Raw genomic sequence first — 24,170 nt, forward strand, 5'->3', positions numbered from 1 at the left:
CCTTGGATCTTTATCATGGGGCAGTGGGAAGTAAACTCGGGTTTAAGCTAGGGAGTGATGTGGTCAGTTTTCCTCATTGAATTTGGTTTCTGGATGTGGTGTAATGAAGGGGATTTTAAGAGCTGTGAATCTGTAGGCTAGATTAGTTTTGAACCAGGATAATGATGGCAGGTGGTTTTGAGGAAAGGATATGAAACTTACTTAATAAAATGGCATATGGGGATGAGAAGGGCAGGGGAGGGTGATGCGCAGGGTGGGCAGTGCCACTAGCTGATGTTAAGAGTGCAGCAAGCGGAGCCAGTTAGTTTGCTTTCAGTAGGGAGAGGGGAGACAATGATGAGTTTTGTTTTGGAACTACTCGAGTTTAAGGTAATGTGGAGTGAACAGCACGATATGTGAGCCTGAACTTCAGGGAAAAAGTCAGGGCTAAAGATAAAGGTTTGAGATTGATTAACATAATACTTTCTGGCAAAGAAAGAGGCAATATAGCAATTGACAGGAGAAACAAGGCATTATAGATAAATGGGAAGCTAGGAAATGCATTTTGAGAGATTAATTATACCACCAGAATTTGAAGTCCTTGAGGGATGGAATTCTGTCTCCTTAATTTTTATATCCTCACCATCTATCACAGTGCCTAGTACCCAGTAGGCACTCAATGAGTGTTTGTTGAATGAGTCAAACTTTTACCATCACCTAGTCTCTAAATGTAACGAAAGCCATCTCTAGATTCCAATGTAAATCTTGCCGATATTATGACTTAGTTTCTGTGTTGATTGCTAAAAATAGCATGTGTGTGTACTTTACTTAACTAAGAGCAAGAGAAGATAGCCTCAATTTAATTTTAGGAGTGTCTCTAGGAAAGAGAGATATGCTAACGATGAATTTACAGGTAATAGCTAGTTTGATGCCTATGAAAATTAGGAAGATACATTACTTCTATTGTTAGAGTGGATTGTACAATAGAGTTAAACAGGAACTGACAGGGGAAGTCACTGCATAGCTGAATCTTCAAATATGATTTTATAATCTTAAGAATGACTAACAGGAATATTTGATAATACATAATTATCTTTGATTTTTGGTTTTTACTGCATTTATAAGGAATACAAAAACCATAGAATAAGCTTTAAACACTGTTAGTATGTACCGATGAATATAGTTAGTATGTTAGTATGAAACCAACAGTGTTTTAAAAGTTGAAACCTGATCTCCTGCCTCTAAAACTCAATTTTTAGTGAGTTGTTAATGACTCTCTAAATGTTCTTGATGATCTTCGAACTCCTTTTCATTCTTAGTTTCTGGATCCTGGTCCTGAAGATCAGCTGTGCAGGACATGCAGGTGTTAGCACAGCTGGCTTGCTGATGACAACTCTGTCCATATAGCTGTCTTGTGTGTCATCATTCATATTGTTCAGTGTCATTCTGACCTAGCCAAGCTAAAAATGGTACTCTAGCTCAAGAGGGATTTAAAAACCTTGACAAACTAAAGATAAGACACTACAGAATGTCATGTATGTGTGCCTAACAGTTGTTAGCTTAAACACGTCTAAATAACTTAATTTTATTGTTCATCTGTCTTTCTCCTTTGGAATAATTTACTGTAGAAAAGAAAATATCCCTGTGTGGAGGACTGTAAGAATTCATTTCATAAATACATTTCTCTATTTTTCAGGTATGGATTTTGTGTATTGTAAATAGCTCAAGGTCACAGTAGTCTATTTGTGGGGTATGTCTACGGTCTATCACATGCATTGCAGATTTATCATGCTGACTCTAGTGCCTTTATAAGATGCTCATGATTAAATCACTCTGTTTTCCAGTTTGATAATTTGATTTAAGAGTTCAGTTTTTCAGATCCTTAATTGGGATGTAGCCAGCTTCATAATTTGATTCAAGAGATCAGTTTTTTTAGTTCCATGATTGGGATGTAACTATAATGTGTGGGGTAGGCGTAGTGGTGGATTTTGCCCTCTTTCCTGGTGACAGCAGCTGGCAGTCACGGCAGAGTTCCGGTTCTGGTCCAGAGTTGTAGGTGAAGTTAAATAACCTCCAGTAAAAGAAGGCGAGTTCCTCACGTCCTTCTTTTCAAACTGAGGGTCTGTGCCTGCTGCAGCGCCTGTGGAGCACCTTGCCTCTGCTGATGGAGCGCCACAGTGTGCGGCGCAGCAGGCACTGCTGCGTATATCTTGGGACATCAAACTTTGGGGACCTTCCTTTCGAGGTTGTGACCATGTATAAGGATGATTGCTGCACAGGTAACCTGTCTCAGTGTCATAACCGTATGTGTGTTGGTGGGGAGTAAGGCAGGGGGAGAGGAAACATAAATGGATGGACATGCCCACAGGTCCAATGAAACTACTAAGGAAAATAAGGATGTTAAAATAATGGTCTCTATTGCTTATCACAAAACTACTTTTCTGGAACTTACACACTTTTGCTAAGACTGTCAGAAAAGGGATAAAGAAAAGGGAAAAAAATAGTGTTGTGTTTTAGTTAGGGAAATGAAGGAAATACCAAAATCTAAAACAGTTTCCTCAACTATTAACTGTTCATTATAGATGTTAAGAGGCATTATTATTTTGTATTAAGAGCACTGGACTCAGTAGCCTCATATTAGAGATGGCAATAGCTGTTTCACGAGGTGGACGACAGCATCAATTGAGCTAGTGTGGTGAGTACTTTGAAAAGCACGAAGTACTTTTGGAAGCACTAATGGTACTATTGCCATTAGAAATAATACTCTACCCATTTTAGTAGTTCAGTAGTTAAGGAAAAGGTAAAAGAAACAGGGAAATATTCATTTAGATGTAAGTATCTAATTTTAATGTCATTTCCATCGTCTCACCATGCTTTCATACCTGCCTCTATCACTAGGCACATACCAGGGTCCGGGAACTACTGAAGGAAGTATCTTTTTTGTGATTCTCTCTTTCTACTGCCTTGTACAATTTGTGAGTTTGGAATGACATTCTTATCTCATCACTTACTTAAAATTGTCTGTATACGTAACATTTTTTTTTTGCTGCTATTGTTATTACAGAGTGCATTTAACTCTGGCTGATTCTCTTTTCTTTCTGTTTACAGAGGCTCTCCAGTATGCCTGTTCTACTTGTTTAACCAAATTTTCTGTTAATTGGTTGTTAGAATGGGTGATCACAGTTGTGCCAGGACAGTTAGACCCAGTCAAATTATATGCTAGACTATGTAAACTTTAAAATGCATCAGGATGCAGACATTTATTTCATGAAACATGAGAAAAAAGGAGCCAGGAAATGCCTGAGTGGCAGTCTGGGTTAGTGACATAAGGCTGACTCACTAGAAATTATTCACACATTCTCTGGTAAGATGTGGTAATTTTAAGAAACTTTAGCGATGGTGAAAAATACTGTCTTTCCTTCTGTACCTTTAAGGCAGAGATGGGCAATGTTTTCTGTAAAGGGCTAGACAGTAAATATTTTAGGTGTTTTAGACCACTTGGCCTCTGCCTCAACTACACAACTTTGTTGTTGTAGCAGGAAAGCAGCTAAAGACAACACCAAATGACTGGACATGGTGGTGTTCCGATAAAACTTTATTTACAGCAACAGGTGATGGGCTGGATTTGGTTTCCAGGTTGTAGCGTGTCAGCTATACCCCGCTGCCTAGTGTGTAGGTTGAAAAATAGGGTGTAAGCTGCACTAGCGTGTAGGATAAAAAATTAGAATAAAGAGGAAAGGGAAAGCAACAGGTATCAATGAATGTGGAAGGAAGTACAGAGGTTGGATGGGACAAAGGAAGGCAGGGATGTAAGCAAAGTAAGACATGAACTCAGAGTGGTAAAAATGGAAGTTGCAGGAAATAGCATATAGATCTATATTTGAAGGGTCTGTCTCTCACAACATTTGTTTTGAAGCATTGGTGGCAATAATGGATTAGAGAAAATATAATTTTAGACAAATTAAGTGTGTGACGTAAAGTCCTGATACACTTTTCCCAGGCATTCAAGATTCAGGCATTATACACATTTGCTTACACATGTTCTTAAGTGTATCTAATTTTGATCTACTACAATTTACTACTTCTTCCTTGGTATCCTGTTGGAAAAAAACATAGTTACTACTACATTTCATGAGTATTTTTAGAAAATTAGAGCACTGGATCCAGAGAGATTTATAGGTGTGCATGATAAAACGTGCAGCTTCAAATTTTGAGAGTTGAGTAACTTTCCTAAAAATGACAAATTTAATTTCATCATTGATATAACTAGCAGAAATAGCTTTTTTGATGTTATGGTTAGTGTACAGATTGGTATCTTCTGAGTAAAGGCTAATCAGAGGAATAGAAATAGTACTACATGGAGCTTATGAATCACTGAATTCTGAAACTAGATTATTATAATGAAATAAATATATATTGTAACAGTTTTTGACTTCATAGAAAGTTTCATTTGTCTCTGTATATCTCTTAAAGCATATCTATTAGAAATATCTGCTTTCTGAAAGTATGTGGTAAAAAAAGAAGTAAACTACTTTTTGAAAAACTACTTTTTAGAATGGAATAACATGTTTTTTAAAATTCTTTGTCAAAATGTAAAACTGTAAACCTTTATAGAATGTTATAAAAATATATACAATTTGAGAGTTGAGACTTACATTATGAAATGCTATGAAAAAAAAATTATATAGTTAGAAATGGAGTCAGCTATTTTGAAGTAAAAAGCATTATATGAGATCTGTCAGAAAAAAGTCCAGCCATTGTTACTGTTACAAGATTGGTTTTGCAAGACATCGATGTAACCTGGCAGCCAAGGAGAGTGGACTGGAATGCACATGCGTGAACAATGATGACTTCATGCCATCGAGTGGCCATGTGTATCATGTGGCTGTTGAATTCAAAATGACTGAGCGAATAGAGCTACGAATCTGCATCAAATTTTGTGTTAAGTTTGAACATTTCTTCATGGAAACTATTCAGGGTATTCACAAGGCTTTAAGGGATGATGCATTGAGTGCATTGCAGATGAAAGTGTGGCATAAATGCTTCAAAGATGGTCGAGAAGAAGGCGCTGCAAAGTTGCAGCAAGATCAAGACCACGTTAACTAGTTTTTGATTGGGAAGGTGCTGTCCATCACCAGCATGCCCCTCCAGGTCAAACAATTAATAAGGAGTACTACCTCAATGTGCTTCGTCGGTTGAGAGATGCAGTACAGCGACAACGGCCACAGCTACGGGCACCTGCTAATGGGCAGCTTCATCAGGACAACGCTCCTGCTCATGCATCACATCTCATGCAGAGTTTTTTTGTGAAACATCCAATCACCCAGGTGACTCAGCCCCCCTACAGCCCAGATTTGTCACCTTATAACTTCTGGCTTTTCCCAAAACTAAAATCACCTTTGAAAGGGAAGAGATTTCAGACCATTGATGATATTAAGGAAAATATGATGGGGCAGCTGATGGTGGTTGGGCGAACTGTGTGAGGTCCCAAGGTGCCTCCTTTGAAGGAGACTGAGGCATCATTGTCTTATGTACAATGTTTCATCTATCTTGTATCTTCAAGAAATATCTCTATTTTTCATAGTACATGGCTGGATACCTTCTGGACAGAACTTGTATATATTTTTTAATGCTCACAACTGTAAGATCAGTAAAAAGGGTATAGAACCTTAATTATAGGATGAATAGTGATGTGCTGTAAACAGAATCAATGACTTTTGAAATTAACATGTAATATCAATTTGAAATTATAATGTAATTGTGGACAGATGACAGTGGTTGTTTTAATCTTAATTCACATTAAAAAAATCTGTATTTTAAAAGGTGAACCTACTTTTCCTTTTAGGGAAAAATAATTTTACTATTCTAATGTTGTTACTTCAGAACTTTTGACAGTAAAGGGACTTGCTTCAGATTCTCATTTTTGAAAGGAATAATTTTGTACTCAATGGGTAGTATTTCCTAAAGATATCCCACTTAGTTCTTTTCTGATTTTAGTTACCTTTTTCTCAGTCTGCCTCTTCTGCTTTTTTTTTTGTTGTTGTTGTTGCTGTTGTTGTTTTATGGACAAATTTAATGCATACAGGGAAGATAGATTAGAACCTTTTTCTAATGTTCTATGTTGAATTTCTTCTCTGTTGATTCTTGTTCACACCCTGAAATTCAAACTTGCCTTCTGCATTCTTTCTGAGCATTCTTTCCTTTTCACTCTTAATTTTTTTCTTGTCACCTTTCCTTCTTCTTCCTTTGCTGCAGTTATATTTTCACTTGCCCTAGTGTCACTCTTTTCTATTCTCTTTACTCGATGTTTTTTCACTTCCTTATCCGTTGAAAGAATTCCTAGCCAATCCTTTTTCAAGACTTAAAAAGCAACCATTTCCTAGAAATATTTTCAGAACAGTTTAGATGCCAGCTCTCCAAGTTTTGCTCTAACTTAAAAGTGGAATCATTCTTAAATTGTAGTAGGAACATTTGTCATATCAATCTATTATATATCATGGGTCACTATCTCTGGATGGCAGTTAACATTTAACAGATAATTTATAATTGAATTAAAGTATTAACACATGCATATTATTCAAATAAAGCAATCATTGTGCTTATCATTAGATTTAGTGAAACAGCTGCATTTGGAGTTATTTCTTTAAAAAAATTAATTTGCCAAATTAAATAATGTTTAGTGAAAACGTAAATTTGACAATAAATCACAGCCTTAAAGGCCAAGTGCCCCACCTTCATTTTGTTTAGAAAGTGTATTTAGAGACTACAAAGTGTGGCTTGCTGTTCCTGTGTGTGTAGCTGCCCAGAAGCGTGGTGCCTGATATTAGCCGGGTTGAAGGACCTCCGGTGCTGGAGCTGGGCTGTGGGTAACGCCTGCCTTGCTTCGAGTCCCCCTGCCCCCTTTGCCCATGTTAGCGATCTGCTTTTGTACTTTGACATCCAGGATTTCCCTAGTGAATTTTGTCACAGAAAAAAGAGAATCATCAATATCGCAGTTAAACTTGACTTTCAAAGCTAATAGTGTCTCATTTGGGGGCTCAAATTTAATAAATTTTCTTTGATTCTGGGTGAGTTTTTAAACATCAAACAATGAATTGGCCAGGGTACAGTAAAATATTTAGATCTATTGACTATGGTTCAGAAGGGTAGAAGGCAAAACACCAGTGGTTTGATGTTGATAAATTCTCAGTACCTTAATCCACATTAATGTTTTCTTTTATCTGAGTGTACATTGGTGACAAAAAACCCCAAAAAACGACATGAGAACATATCCATACATAAAAAATATAAAACTAAAGCAAATATATTTGTAAAAATATGAGTTATTATGTTACAGAAACTTTAATAGCATTCTCATACAGACTGGAGAATGTTTGTTACAGATAAATATATATTCTGAATTGGGACTCCAGTGTGCATATAATACATTATTATAAAAATTGCATTGTAGTGTATGTTTTACAGCATACACTTTGACATTCACTTATTGACAGAAATTCTTCAGATCAGCTTGGGGGTATAAGGATTTTTGTACCCATAGATTAACAGGAACAATTAAAGATGTCCTCATATATTTGTGTGTATTTGCTGGTTTAAGGAAACCCTATATAGTATGATAGTTCATTTATAAAATTTGAAATGATTCAGTTTTATAAGCTGCCCATGTGGAATAGAAAAATGAAGGACAGGTTTTCTCTCATATACAGGGTGAGGCAAAACTAGGCTTACAGTTGTTCATATGGAAAATCGTATAATAATAGTAATATAAGAATAAACTCTGTGTTTTATGTACTCACAACTGTAAACCTGCTTTTGCCCCACCCTGTGTTATTGCTAAGGTACATTTGAAGTTGCTCAGGTGTACAGATTAAATACATTTATTTAAGTAATTAATGCAATTATATAGTTCTCCCCATTTTTACCTTTGCTATTAAGGCCATAAAACTCTGTTTATCCTGACTCTGAGCTAATGTATAGTAAGTATCAAATATATGGTAGCAAAGAGGTAAATTTTTAAAACCCAGTCAGTCATAAGGAAAGTTAGAAAATAGGCTTACATATGAACATTCCTGTCATTAAGCTATGTGATTAAAAATGAGAGCTACTGATCTTAAAAGCAAACTAAACCATGGAATTCTTAAGGCTTTTACTAAATTTGGAAATTAAAAATGAAAATAATCTGTTTCTGAACATTTTCTTCTATCTAATATTTGTATTATACAGGGAGTATTTTCTCATTTGTCCAGAAGGTGGCAGTGTAATATCAACTGCATGTGATTCCTATACTAGCCAGAGAATTGGTGTTTCTCCGGTATCTGTGAAATGTCTGTATTGTTACCTTTCCGAACACTTAAAACACACCACAAATTCTACTGATTTTATCTGTTCCCTTATTTAGAAGTTGCATGACCGAGTTGGTTTATATGTATCTAATCAATAAGACTCAAGTTTAAAAGGGCAAATAAACCTTTTACAAGTATATTTTTAAGTAGTCTTGTTTGTTGAGTGTGTTTGTTTTTATTCCAGGGTACATATTATTGAAGTTTTTTCCCAAAGAATAGTACCTAATAATAATCTTGTCCAATATATATCAGTTAATACCAGTTAAATTAAACATGTTATTAAGGAAGTGATAATAATTAGGAGATTACTGTTTGTTTTTGATTTAGTGGATTTTTTTCTTCTTTCCTGTTTCTCTTCTGGGTGGAACAGTGAAAAATAATTCAAAACCTCTTGATCAGAAGAGCTCCAGTGACTCTTCTTCCCTCCCTCATTTCAAGCAGGAGGATGCTTTTTCTTCTTAACATTCTCCCCCAGCACTCTGAATTAGAGATTTATTTGCAACGAAAAATCAATTAGTCCTAAATTTATTCATGGATTTCAGGTCCAGCGATCAATGCAAGTCCACTCAGTGGGCTCAAGGGGACCCAGTTCATCCCAGTTAATGTGTCTGAAGGGGAATTACCATTGATGCTGTTTTTTTCCCTTTAGGTCAGAGATCAGATCTCGCTGTCACGGACTGCGGCAAGTAGGAATGACTTCACCCTGCAGCTACCCAAACTGCACCTGGAGACCTTTGCAATGGAGGGGCTCAAGGGCGGGCCAGAGGTTGTAGCATGCCAGGTTAGAGTCTAAATAACATTGTTTGCTACTGAGACGTGTAGAAAAATAAATTGCACTAACTGGAGAGAATGAAAACCTCAAAGTATTGTGCATTACATAATGGAGATGCAAGTAATTTTTCTTCTATCATTAAAACTATATTTCACAAATAACTTTTATTTTCTTAGAGCCTTGATTCTTTCTATTAAATAATCCTGAAAAGTATTTTTTTTACTGAGGAAAATATGTCTTTTATTGGTAAGTACAGTTTTAAAATAATACTTTTTTTTATCAGCAGAGGACAATAAGATGCTAGACTGTTACCTTTTTAAGCTAGTCTCAACGTATAGTTCTTACTGTTTTAAAATAAATCCCTTTAGATAAAATTATTAGGAAAGATATTTGAAAATTTTCAGTGTGAATTCCAAAGTATACGCAACATTCTTATATGGTAATTTATTTTATTTCAACAAATCTAGAACTGTACTTGGCAATGTATAGTATTTTGCCCTTTAATGTTTAGTTTTTATGAATATTGTAGTATGTGCAAACTGGATTATGTCACTTATGAAACTCAAAGCACCAACTCACAAAATCTCAAATGATTTTAAGAATAACTTAATAAAGAAAATTATTTTCAAAAACAACCATTTTCAGATGCTGCATGTATCTTTCTATTCTTTACTATTGTGTATTTTTTTCCACAGGGTTACAAATTTTTTAATTAGACAAAACAATATTTAGTATTTGCTTTAGTCTCCTTAAAATACCCAATGCCTTTACTAGAAAAAAATCTTTCAACATTATCTAAACTATAAGGAGCCTGATATTTCAAGAAGTTGTCCTTGTTCAGAAGCGCTCTAGATTTTTTAATTGTATTTAAAAGACAAATATCTCTTAAATTAAACTGAGTCTGTGTTTCACATTTTGAGGTTTAAAATAAATTTTTTCATTCTTTAGTTTATGACCCTGTCAAATTTTAATTTTGTACAAAATGAATGTCAGTCCAAGTAAGGCTATATTAATTTTTTCTACATGTTCCATGCCCTAATTTAATTTGTTATTAATACTCAAATTAATGTTCTGCAAAGAAAAAGTAAATACTAGGGATGCAATTTTAGGGTGCAAACCATGAACTCTCTATGGCTTTGACATTTGTGAATGACAAGAGGGAAATGTATAGACCATATTTTAAGCTAATATTTTTTCCAAGTTCTAATAAAAATAGTTATGTATTTTGCCATATACCAAAACACTTAGTAATATATATTTTGGTTTAGTATTCCATGCAGAGAAGAGCACATGATTTGGACCACAATAGTGTTTTTACGCATAGACACAGAAACAGCCACACCCACACACACCCTCACACACATAGCTGGTGATATGTTTTGAGTACTTTGAGAAGAGTATTAATTGATGACCTTAATTATAATAATAGTACCATTTTATGCACCAGGTATCATGCTTAGCTCTTTAAATACATGATTTCATTTAATTCTCACAATGAATCTGTCAAGTAGATGGCATTATCCCCATTTTACAATTGAAAAGCATCAACTGTAAGAGAGTTTAGGTAACTCTACTAAGTCAACAACAGGTAAAATGGCAGGGCCCAGAGCCTGGACTTAAGTCTAGGCATACTTAACTGCAAAGCTACTGATAAAATCTGACACTCAAAAATCTAGACACCTATGTTAAATGGTAAGAGTGTGAAACCTTTTAAATCTATTAGTGGAGTTTTTCTTACATTTACAAAAATATTTATTCTGCATCTATGTATGATGTAGGTCATAGTGTATGCTGTACTGTAGATAAAAAGTTTTGTTTCCATTTGACAGCCTAATATTATTGAACCCTACTCTTCACCTTTTTTATAGTATATAAATATGTGTATTTGTACTAAGGGTAGGTACATAGTTAGCATTTAGCTTTGTACTCAGTGCTGGTGGAGTATTCAAAGAGTGCACGTCCTTTGATTTTTAGGTAGGTTGTGATTGTGTATAAACCATTTGGCCAACCTACACAGCCATCACTTAGTGAGAGAATGACGGGGAGAGGGGGAGAGAGAAAGAGAGAGAGAGATGGTGGATGGGAGGGAAAGAATAAAGGTAAGGTCTGTCTGCAGGGTACAATTTCATTTGTGAGGAAATAGTGGAGAGAATAGCAATCCAAAAGAGGCTAACTGGGAAAACTACTTAAACTGCATAGTGGGCTACTACATCCAAAGTGCTTCGAATCGTGACAGGTACATTGTAAACACTCGGTATTTATCTGTTAGCTGTCCACTAACATGAGTGCTTCCGGAGGCCAGGAATGTGGTGCTGTTCACTGCCGCGTCCTCGGAGCTCAGCACTGTGCCTACCACAGAGAAGGCCCTTGGGGAGTGTGGGTCAAGGAGTACTTGATTTCAGACACTGGACAGGTTGACCGGGGAAGCTTCATCGCCTAAGTTGTGCGTGCGTTTGAGAGACTTGGTATCATTTTTTTACTTCTAGGTTTATTTCATTTAAAAAGAAAAAGTCCCCCAAACCATCTCATAAAAGGTATTAAAGGCTTAGTGCATAATAACTATACCTCTAGAAATGGTACATTTTATAAATATATGTTTATAAACACTTCATTAGTAAGGCTTCATTGTGAAACCACTTATTTATGAAGACTTTAAACAACAGTCTTCACCATAATAAATACAGTAACCCTTTAATCACCCCCAGCCCACCAACCGTGTCATTATGTACTCCTTATTTGGTGTGGTTGTTTTGTTATGTGTTATACCCACAACTTTGGGATACCATAGTTTTTTACATTTAGACTTCTTTTCAGTCATAGACATTTCTTCCAGCTGTTTTGTTGTATTTATAAAGTTAAATCATAAAGAGCATCTTGAAGGGAATTTTGTTCTTATTTTTTATGTATAGAAAAAAGAAATCTGTTAAGTAAACTGTTAGGAAATAACAATATCAGTCCCACTCCTGGTAAACTTTTTACACATGTTCTTCGCTACTTAATGCAGCAACCTTCTAATTACTGTGCAAGAAATTTCTCCTATTTTTTTAAACAGAGTTAGAAATTAAAGAAATATTAGGCACTTTTACTTGAATGATTGTGTCATTTAGATATTTTCTTCTTTATGTTATCCCAACCATGTAAGTGAATTTTCAGATGTATGATTATTTTTAAAGTGTACAAATCAGCCATTTGCTAAATATGTCAACTGCTGTGTTTTAAATAGAATATAATATACTTAAATTGAAATTTTTATTATGCTGGTTCATTGTTATAGATTTAGACAATAATATTATAACAATAGTATAAAGTACTTAGGTATATAATGGCCTTTGCCTTTACACACTACAACTTCATAAAATTTTGCTAATATTGAAAATTAACTTTTAAAAATTACGAAGGCTGTACATGATCATGACAATAAGAAATTAGAGTCTTAAAAGCATAGAAGAACATTAAGATCATTTGAAATTCTGCTGTTCAGAAATAACCAGTGTTAGCATTTGGCATATATTCTTGTAGTTATTCTAGTTATTTTTTAGTTATAAATACAAACACTCATGTACATATCATGTATATGTAATATGTCTATATATATTTAAACAATAATTGGGCCACATTGTTTTATAAGCATTTTTAAAAAGATTTTATTTATTTATTTTTAGAGAGGGGGACGTGGGGGAGAAAGAAAGGGAGAGAAACATTAACGTGTGAGAGAAACATTGATCAATTTGCTCTTGCACGCGCCCAACCAGAGACCTGGCCCACAACCCAGGCATGTGCCTTGACTGAGTATTGAACCTGTGACCTTTAGCTTTGCAGAATGATGCACAGCCAACTGAGCCATGCCAATCAGGGCTGTCCTGTGAACACTTTAAAAATGTAATAGTACGTCATAGATGTCTTTCTTGTCAGTAAATACAGATTTACCTCATTGCCGAGGATTGAGTTATATTGCAATATATGCATCTAATACAGTAGATTTAATCAGTTTTCTATTGATAGATACTTGAGTATTAATTTTCTGGTTATTATGAATAAGGTGGCAGTGAATATCCTTTTGCAAAACTTTTTGCATGATCTCTTATGTTTTCCTTCAGAATAAATGAGTGGAAATGTTGCGCTAAGAGTAAGCATGTGCTAAGGTTTTTGACACATAGTCCCTGATTGCCCCTGAAAATTACTGCTCTAGTGTGGTCCTAAATGACTTCTGTTAGTTCCTTAGTTTTCTTTAAGGTAAGGTTCTTCATTTTTCTGATACTAAAGGAAAACTTTACCTGCCTTTTGTAATTTAGGTATTCTCTGATTTTTAGATGTCCCTTTTCATTGGGTCCTTAATTTATTGAGTTAACAGGGTTCAGCTTAAGAGCCTCCATGGAGAAATAAAGAGAGCGTATCTTGTTACAGCTGTTTGTCTCACAGATATTCTTTTAAATTTATTTCTGGGTCTACAACTGCACTTTGAATGTTTGAGATTATTGGATATCTGACCTTTTGATAGATGGGATCATTTTAGTAAAAGGTATCGAAAAGATTTTGGGGTTGTCTAAAGTTGTTTTCTATGAGAGTTTTCACAATTCTCTTAAATTCTAAAATCAAAATATCTTTTAATTTAAAAGTAAAATGATTAGAATTGGGTTGTAGAATCAAACAGAAAATTCAAATGCTGCATTCTTCAAAGGCTGGAAAGTACTTCCCGGAGAAGACCTGTTTGTTAGGGGAGCACAATTAGCTGGAAAAGTCATCCAGTTCATCTGGAATAAATGTATTTTGATGGGAAAATGCGTTCCTCTGTCTCCTCTAGCTGCTGGACATCTGTAGTCTGCAGCTCCACAAAATATGAAGTACACCAATGAGGAATCTAAGTGTCCTAGTCTTGAGGCCTACTGTGAGGATGAATAGAAGAATTAGCATATTATCTTTTTGTTGTTGACACCTGGAAGAGTAAATGACATCTTTCTGATGTGTACTATTGTCTGAAAGACATTTTTATTTGCTAGTTAAAATTTTAGAATTCTCCTCTGAAGATCTGATAATGCACAAGCATATATTGTTTCTTCAAAATTTCCCAGTAACAGAGCGATAAGCAATGCCAAAGGAAGCAAAGTATCATGTGCATTAAGGTGTTAAGTGTGTACAGAAGGACTGGTTTCAAGGATGTATTGCAGATTGGGATGATAATTACTAAGTGATTAAACAGTACCATTGAAACATTGGCTGTGGTCATTGTGAGGTTTACCTTGTCCTCAATCTGCATCTTCTAGTATTTTAGTTTTTCATGAACAAGAATTCTCTTTGCTGGGGAATTGGCCTGGCACATCAGTCATTAGAGCAGGTTTGGTATCAACACTTGACTTCTCACTTTCCTTCCTCTTTCTTCCTTCCTCTGCTCCCTCTGCCTATTTGGTTTGTACTTTTTTTGGTGGGGGTGCGGGATGGGCGAGGGCGGTGCGTCAAATCAGAATTTTAAGACAGAGTTTTGAGAGTAAACATGTAAAATTACGTTCTTTTTTTGTTTCAGATATTTTACCAGGTGATATATGGTACCATTCTTTTCTTAGTCCTCATATTTTTAAAAAAAGATTTATTGTAAAAAAGATATATTTTCGCATATATTGTGAAAACAGTCTGGGGCACCCACCTGACAACGAACACTTCTAAGAAATACATGTTAAAGCTAGGAGTTCTAAAACGTTTTTTAAAAAACTATTTAGCAGATGAGACATTTTACATCTTGCATCATGGGTTTTATTTCAGAACAGTGGTAATCTGAAACAACAGGTTTTTAATTTTTTCTGTTGAGACTTACATCTCTCTTTGCCTTGTGAAAATGACAGGATGACGTATGAGGGCAAGGAAATGCATCCATATACAGCTTCTGCTACACAGAGTCTCATACTGAGGAACCTCACAAGTCCTTGCTCCTTAACTCAGCTGGAAATATCCATGAATTATTCCCTGTGGGACTGATCGGGTGTCGTGTCAGCGATGTGAGCTGACGCTAAGGGAAATCTGATAGGAATTCTTTAAAAACTAGGCATGCGTCATAAAGTACCTGCCCTTTTATCGTTTCTTCTTTTCTTTATCATAAGGAAGAATATTAGGAAGAGAATAAAATCATAGCAGAGTCAGGAGCACAGCAGGCTGATGAGGTTATATGACTTTACCAGAAAGTAATTGGATTGGTCACAGAGCAGGTGAAATCCTTCCCCCTGTAGACACAAATTATACAGGTAGCAGGAATTTTCATTATTTTATCTAGTTGTTGTCTTTTCCTCACGGAACACAGCATTGTCTCTCTTTGTGAAGGATGAAACCCGAGTCATCCTGGTGGAGCTGGAGGTGCTACTGGAGCTCTATCCTAGGATCGCCACTTTCTGTGATCGCTTAGCCCTTAACTCTCCTGCATCAGCTTCTGGTCTCTGACATGGGGGTGATGGTCCCTTCCCCGTTGCATCTTGGGGTGATTGTGATGATCATATGACATGCATGAGACAGCTTTGAAAATTAAACAGCACTAATAGATGTTTTTTGAATTGCTTTTTCCTTTAAATATTTGGCACATAAATGTCCCTTGGTCAAGTGTAAGTTTGCTTAGTTTTCAATTTCAGGTTGAGAATTTTGCCTTTCTACAAGACAAGCAAGTCAGTCAGATTATAGGCAAGATGGCAACCAAGAATCTGTGCAATTTTCTGTATGCCATTGGGTTTTCCCGGAAACATTATGTTGATAAGAATGAGAATTACTTTCTTAAGAGCATTGTGTTTGGAAGCTATGAAATAATTTGTTTGCTAGGGGAAGAGGCAAGCAACGTAGGATTGGAGAAGGCCTAGGTGCAGGGTCAGGATGCCTGGATGGAAGTCCCGGCTCTGCAATTTAGCCACCTTGGCAGGTCGCTCCCCAGCCCTGAGCCCACTTCTCATCTCTGGATGGAATCAGTGAAGCCTGTCTTCCATTCTTTCCCTAATGGGCTGATGGGGAGATCAGGTAACATGCATGTGAGTGTGCTTTTTGCATCATAAAGTGCTAAATTAATATGAGCTCTGTTGGACTGAATTGCAAACAAGCCTAGGGACAGCGAAAGTGACCTAAATATATTGAAGGACATATTAGTGTTTTGACCCTCAGAGGTTTTTGACTGTTGACATATTTGATACAAGTTTCACTTTAGTAGCAACATGCACAATCAAAAGAATAAAATGTTCCACAACTTCAGTGTTTCCTTACAGTTCAGTATAAAATCACTGCAAACACTTGGGTGAATGCCTGCCATATACTTGTCTTGAATAATTATTACACAAAGGAATCGAAGCATTACTACTGTTTTCTATTTTCTGTTTTGGATTTCACATTCCAGCTCTGAGATGGTGATGACATTTGCCTGTATGTGAAATGTTCCAGACACACTTAGTAAAAAACAAACAAACAAATCACAACACATGAAAGTACAGAGCTGCTATTTTTTTTGTTATAACTTTTAGTTCCAGTTAGCTTAAAGTATGTAAGCTGCTGAATAATATGAACATAACTTCTTTGTCATTAATGTTAAGAGGCAAAGACTAAATCCCCAATTTGACCCTTTCTCTATCTTTTTTTCCTTTTTTGAGGCCTATTTAAGTGTAAGTATAACCTCACTAGATAATGCCTTTTAATGCTTATTATTGAGAAACTGAAGCCTGTGAGCACTTGAACTTTCAAGTGCTGCAGCAGAACGCCTCTTCATTTTAGCTGCCTGGACAAAAAGAGTGTTTGACGGACTGCGTAGGTGAGGACCTGGGGAAGGAAGGGTTATCTACAAACTGAGTGAGTTTATTATGGCTTAGTGATTTGCTGATTGATTTCATTTGCTGTCAGTTAAGGCTCTCTTAATGTCAGTTTTCTTTGCATAATGCCTTGAAATAAAGACTAATGAAGTTCTTCAGATTGATGCCGCTTATATAAACTGACCCTGATTTGCCCTATTCTACATGACAATTTAAGTGACAGCAGTTAGAAGAAAATACAGCAATGAATATGCAACTTAAGGATTAAAGGAAATGCAGTAAATCATCCAGTCTAAAACTAGGTACAAAAGTAATTTCTTGTAATTTCAAAGATGCCTTAAATTTTATTAAACAGACTTTTATTACTCTCAAGGGTGTGTGTATGTATATATTAAGCTATATACTGTGTGCATGTGTGTATATATAGATATAGATATATATATATATATATGGGGAGGGAGAGGGGGAGAGAGAGAGAGAGAGGAATTGAAAAAGAGAACTAAAAGTCATCCTATATCTTTTCAAATGATGGTAAATCTTCTTCTCCCCACTTATTTAAACTTGGAGTTCTCAGAATCACAGTTTAAAAAATATTTTATTGGAGGTTGAGTAAGTGCTGCGTATTAAGTAACCAATGAAATGTAAAGTGAGTGACTTCGAAGAAATGTTTTTCAGTTTCAGAGCCTTCTGTTAATTGTAGTAATAGCCTCCCCCTTTTTTTTCAGTGGCCAAAGTCTTATAGTGCTGACTAGAAAGAGGTATAACTTTTGGAGGGAAGACTAACTTAAGTATCTCCCTGAAGAAAACATGAAATATTAATATTTTAACTTCTTTTGTGAATGAGGGCTATTTAACTCATACTGAACAAATAGATTTGCTTCAGTGTTGCAGGAATATTTTGTTTGGAGTCTGTTTTGTAACGCATAGTAGTCAAAATGAGCCTGGCTTGGGTTCATTAGGCCTAAAAGGAGGGCATAGCAAACCGAGCCCTAAAGTGAAGAAAGTGCCTGGGCTCTGTTCCTGTGGTTGGGGGTTTAACAACTTGACATTGCAGAGCCTCAGACATATTTAAAAGTGGCACAAGTTCTATATTTGCAAATAAAGCTTTCAAAAGTCCTCACACCTTAGATTTGTGGTTGAATGATTATCTGGTAGAAGGATTTCGCCACACAATTTGAAATCTAAAAGAAGAAACTCCATGTTCTAAAATCGAGGAGGAAATTAAAGCATGCATTTTAACCTTGTACATTTATTAAATTATGCCTTAGGACAAAACAGGAAAACAAGTGTTTTGGGGACACTTAGCACAGGGCCTTTCACAAACCCCTCAGCAGACAACAGTTATGATTATTACCGAGATGAGTGTGAGTTGAGAAATGTTATGATTCTTCATCAAGTGAAAAGGTATTATTTGAAAGTTTTGGGTGTCTTATGTTATTACCAAGTTTTTAATTAATGCACATTAAGAGGTTAAATTTCTTGTTAGCATTGAGCCATAGGTAGCAACACAATGTTCAGAAAACTGATGACTTGGAGACAAAACCTGACCTGACCTAATTATGTGGCAAAACTTGAGAAGAACCTATACGAGGCACTTCCTAGTCTCAGTTGATGCCCCTCGATGCAAATACTGAAATCCTTTGCTGTAGAATGTGTTTGATTACTGCATGCTACCCCGGGTCCCAGTGCTACTTAGTTTATGGCATATACCCTGTATTTCCCAAATCCAAAAAATCCCAAGTTCCGAAATTCATCTGGTTCCGAGGTTCAAATAAGGTTTTGTATCAGCTTTCTAAAACGTATTCCACACAAATAACATGTTACTGTTTTAATGGGAGCCTTTGTTTTTCTTCTAGTGAGGCACATTCAGCCTGTGGGATGGTATTTTTGAGTGAAATTTAAATTTAATATCTATTATCTCTTGCTTTTTTTGTTGTTGTTTTGGGTCATAATAGAATTGTGTAGCAGTTTGTGCCACATGAGAACACAAAGAGACTTCGTTATGTGCTGATCAGATATGACTCTAATAGGCTTTCTTTTCCTCGAGTCTAATGCCTGTTTGGAAACTTATGGCAGTTTGGGTCCATGTGAGTAGAAATCCTCCGAGACATTCTTTTGGGGGACTCCATCTGACTTTAGATCCTGGAAGCAGAATAGATTGAATTCCTTGTCACTCAATTTGTTCCCATTAGAGAAGGTAATGCAGTCCCTCAAAGGGTCTGGAGAAGCTGATCTCTGGTATCCAGACATTTGATCTAGGTAAGGGGAAGGCAGTCACTTGGGAGTCTAAGGGCCAGGCTATTCACATCTCTGACACTAGTAATCCGTAGGAGGCTTAGGAACCACAATGTCCTTTGTTACAAAGTTTTCCATTTGTTCTAGAGGGAAAATAAAAATGTCATTTGAGAGCATGTAACCAGGAAATTGGTTTTAAAAAAATAAAATGGTTTGCTTTCTTGGTCATATAGATTTGGATATGGCCAAAACCATTCAATGATATACTGAGCACTTGCCAAGTTCAAGGCCCTGTGCTAATCTCTGGGATACTAAGGTGACTCAGAAGTCTGTGGGAGGGGGATACGAAATTTCAGAGTGATATGACATGGAACGCGTGATTGTTGTAGGAGAGGTTTTGATAAATTGTCATGGTTTTTAGAGAAGAATGAAATTTGCTCTTGCTGGGAAAATTAGGAGAGGCTTCATAGAGGTGGCATCTAAGTGGCTTTGAATGTTATGTAGCTAAAATTCCCCTTTCCTATAAATGTTATTGTCAGAAAATAGGGATGGGAAGTATCTGGGTTTGAGTCTCAGCCTCTAGATAGCTCATTCAGTTCAACCCCTGTTTGCAAATGTGGACTCATTTGCAAATTGGAGTTGAACTAAATGATTGGTAGGATCTCTTCAGCTACCAAAGCTCTGTGATATTGGGAATAAACTTTGGTCTCTGTGGGACTTCATGGAAATTTTATTTCCTTCATAATGTGCAAAAAGTGGATTCATTGATTTCGTTGAATATCAGAAAGCACCTTAGAACTAATTTGTTTTTAAAAACAATATAGTAACAATATTTTTCAGAGATGTAGTTTAACATACTTCAGTGAATTTTGTTATACATCAGAGATTATAGGGATTAAAAGTAGATAACCATGACTGAAGCATGTGAGTTCCCAAACCAGTCTGATATATCAGAATCAGAATGGAATCATGGTACTAAAAATGAGCTTTTCATAAAAGCATAAAATATTTTCTCTTGTTACTGATTTGTTTTTCTTTAGGTATACTGAAATTGTTCATATTGGATGTAATTAAACCACAAACAAGTGCATCAGATTTTTGTGATTCCAGCTAAATGCTTTTTAGAAACTTTGTTTAAATTAATGTGAAGATGCCAATTATGGATGTCTTTTGCTGAGGTTCATAAATAAATCTAACAGTTTTATGTGAAAAGAGGAAAGGTAAAGCATTCAACAGTGTGTGTATGTATGGATGTACTTACTCTGCTTCAGGAGGTTCAATCAAGTGCACTCTCTGAAAGGTATGGGTACTGAGAGGATGGGCCGAGCAGTCTTTCCTTGCTGGTGAACAACTGTCTCTCAGCCTGCAAGCCATTTATTTCTATTACTTATCTCTTTGTACTAACAACATTCCTTTAAGACAGTTTGCATACTGAACCCCCAAAAGATCAACATTAAGATGTGTTTTGGTACACTGTCAAATTGAATTAAAGCAGTTGGGTCTTTGTTGTAGGTTGATTATGGGACAGAGAAATGGGAAGTGCTGGTTACCACTCTGTTCCTCTCCAAAAAGAGTGAATCAATCAGAAAGAGATTGTTGGACTATAAAATTCCCTTTGTTAAGCCCCAGAAATCCTTCGAAGAGGATAAATAGGCACTTGCAGTACAGTCCACATAATTATTGGGATTGGAAGCCTCACTAAGTCAAAAAGAAGAACCATACCTATATTATATGTTGTTAATTTCATCAAGCTGAACAAGTGTATGTCCAGCCCTGTGCTTGGCAGATGATTGAGATGATAGCGTGCAAATGTGCATTCAGAGAGGAGGGATTAAAAAAATAAAAGGAACGTGAAGTGTTAGTCTCTAATACAAGAGGAACAAACAAGCACAAGCACGGTCCGAATCCAGTGCCAGTGTCTATGCTGTGGCCCTTCGGGAAAGATCAGGAAAGAGCCAGAAGTTACCACTAACCCTTGTTTTATTACAGCCTCCTCCAAAAACAAGAAGAGGCATTTGGCTTTTTTTTGAGTAGATAATCTGTTTTATAGTGTTTTATCCGCCTGGTTTCAATATGAAATTTAAAACTATATTATTTTTCCAACTTAAAAAATGTGAATCAGAACTGACTGTTCCTCTCTTCATATATAGTAAATGGCTTTTCATCACCCTTCATAGAAGCTCCAAACCTCTCATCTTGGCCTTGGGATCTCCATGACCTGGGCCTTGCCTATGTCCACCTTCCTCTCCTAACTCCCTCCCCCTCGTTCACTGAGTACATGGCAATGTGTGTGTAGCAATACTGACCTTTTTGCTGTAACAGTCCCATTTCTGAGGCTTTGTGCCTCCTGGTCTCTTTACTTGGCATGGCTTATGCCAAATCATCATGAGGCTCAGTCCTTCATTTATTCATGTCCTTGCTTAAATATCATGTCATGGAAACCTTCTCTCACCAGTAACTAATATAGCCAACCTTCTCCCTTCACACTTTATAGCTGTGGCTCCGCATTATTTTCCTTCATAGCACATGACCTCGTATATTTTCTAGTATCTCTCTCCCTAGAATGTAAGACGCATGGGGAAGGGCTTTGGTCTTCTTTACTACTGTATCTTCAGCACCTAGAACATAAATTAAGAACTCAATAATATATATTGAATACACTAATGAATGGACTGATGTTTTCTCTACTGTGGCCTTTTTATTTTATTATTTCTTTTTATAGATTGATGGTTTTTTGTGACACTTAAAAAAAAAATTCTTACCCAAGGATATGTTTACTGATTTTTGAGAGAGAAAGAGGCTGAAAGAGAGAGAGAAACATTGATGTGAGAGACAGACATTGATCAGTTGCCTCCCAAATGTTCCCCAACTGGAAATTGAACCATGACCTAGGTATGTGCCCTGACTGAGAATCGAACCTGCAACCTTTTGGTGTATGGGACAGTGCTCCAACCAACTGAACCACCTGGCAGGGCTACTTGGGGCCTTTTTTTAAAGGCAGAACTACATGCACATTAAAGAAAAAGAACAGGTAGTTTTGAATGAGATGGTTGATTTCCAGTTGTGCTACTTATTAGCAATGTACTCTAAAGAAAGCTATTTATGGACTCTGAGCCTCAGTAGCTTTATATGTAAAATTGTGCTAAATAATTCCTATTTTGCAGGGACAGTATAAAGATTAGAGATCATACATTCTGCCCCAGAAAAAAAAATGCTGTGCTCAGGTTTGTATATACTTAGTATAACTAGAAATTGACCTTCTTTGTGGTGAGGAGTCTAAGTCACCCTGCACAGGTATGTTTATTACTTGATAAGAATTAGAGAATAGTCAAAGTAACTGATACACAGGGAATGTACTATTAAGTATCAAAAGTTTATACAATCATTTCCACACATAAGTGCCAGATGTTATGAATTTGACATTTGAACAAAACTAGATTGCCTGAGTTCCAGCTCACATCATCACAATTGCCTGAGTTCCAGCTCACATCATCACAATCGAATTAAAAAAGTCATCGGTACCCTCATGCCATACTAAGTCTTATCTCTGTCAATAGACTCCAGTGCAGTCTAAATGATTTCCATTTTAAAACTGCCTGTCACGTCAAGATATAGTAGGTGCTCAAGAAATGGTAACTATACTCACTAAACTACTCTTTCTTTATCAGGGTTTGTTTTGGAACACACTAATAAATCCAGTGCCAATTCTGTAATTCACCATATGATGAACTTTTTGTATATTGCTTACATTTTTAAGTCCCTTAAGCAAGGTAGTTTCTCCTCCTCCTCTTCTCATTACTACTATAGTTGTCGATTTAACAGTGCTTCTGAGAAACTCATTCCTCTTAGAATTTTCTAAGATTGCTGTTCCTTTATATGGCTTCATGTCCATATGCATTAGTTTCCAAGGGAAACTTTTTTTCCAGCATCTGATTATTTTGATGATCCCTTTTCCATATTCTTGTAGGAAACCAACATGTCATTTTTTATTCCTTTGGTCTTCCTTTATTGTAGCCATAAGCATGAGAGCAGTAATCTTAGCCTCAGGATTGGCTTTGATTCAATTCTGATTGGAAATAACATATTAGAAAAAGAGTTGGTCTTGTTTTTGGCATGTTTAAGTTGTATATACCATGGCTGAGTGGAGGCCAGAAAAAAAGTTTGGAGTCTAAACATATTATAAAGAAAACATAATATAAAAAAATCTGTTGCAAAAGTATTCTGCAACTTGGCTGAATATGGTTTCCCATGAGGCTCCTTCTCATACCTGAAAAGCCACTATATTTACATCCATCAAAGTAGTGCCAGTAAAAATTTTGAGTGATACGATAAGTCAAGTCCAGGGCCATTTCAAATGGCAAAGAGGCCAAAATGAACTTTGATTCTTTTTTTTTTCTACACAAAATAACACCAACAAAAAACATAACTATATTCAACATCACATCTATTTTGTCTTCAGTTGTGCATTTACAACTAAATTTTTTCTATCCTTATCAATGTCACCATCAACACTAAAAAGCATTTCAGTATTCGTGTGCACATTACATTAAATATCTAGTTACATGTTTTTAATCATGGCCTTTAATAAGTAAACAGGAGTGTGCAGTCGTAAGTGGACAGCAGTGGACCAGACCAGTTGCTAAAGAAAACATAACAATTCTAGCACTGCACACAAAGCCCTAGGACACTCAAAATTGAAAATCAGCTGTCCAGGAATGGGAAAACATCTTGTATGAGAAAGGGAGGGAAAAACTTGGTTCACTAAAATCCTAGTTTTTACATAAAAGTCATTTTCCTGCCAGATAATTGTCCAGGTATGGCAAGATAAAAGTCTTCCCCAATCTTAGTAGGTATAATGAAATATAATTTCTTGGAATCCCATTCCCTTCTATACAGATATGCAGTGTGCATGGACCTTATTCAGAATTTGTGTGTAAGGTGAATCGATCCTGCGTGGGCAGGATTTGGGATATCACTGACTTGGTGTCCTGCTTCTGCAGTTGTTCACTGATGGTATGAGATCGTTGAGTCATGCTGCTGAGAGATGCACGGCACTCTGTCATTTCACACACAAGTCAATGA

General features: G+C 36.2%; 1 protein-coding gene across 1 annotated transcript in view; it reads left to right on the forward strand.

Annotated features, from left to right (window-relative positions):
- The window catches only part of CCDC171 (coiled-coil domain containing 171), a 289,149-nt gene that overhangs the window by 213,855 nt on the left and 51,124 nt on the right, over positions 1-24,170 (forward strand). The window contains exon 24 of the mRNA XM_054583183.1: positions 8,971-9,102. Within this exon, the coding sequence (XP_054439158.1) occupies positions 8,971-9,102 (132 nt within the window). The remainder of the gene's footprint in view (positions 1-8,970; positions 9,103-24,170) is intronic.

This window comes from Pteronotus mesoamericanus, unplaced genomic scaffold, assembly GCF_021234165.1.
Source record: "Pteronotus mesoamericanus isolate MK-2021 breed Mesoamerican mustached bat unplaced genomic scaffold, CSHL_Meso_final contig_73, whole genome shotgun sequence".
Classification (NCBI taxonomy): Eukaryota; Metazoa; Chordata; class Mammalia; order Chiroptera; family Mormoopidae; genus Pteronotus; species Pteronotus mesoamericanus.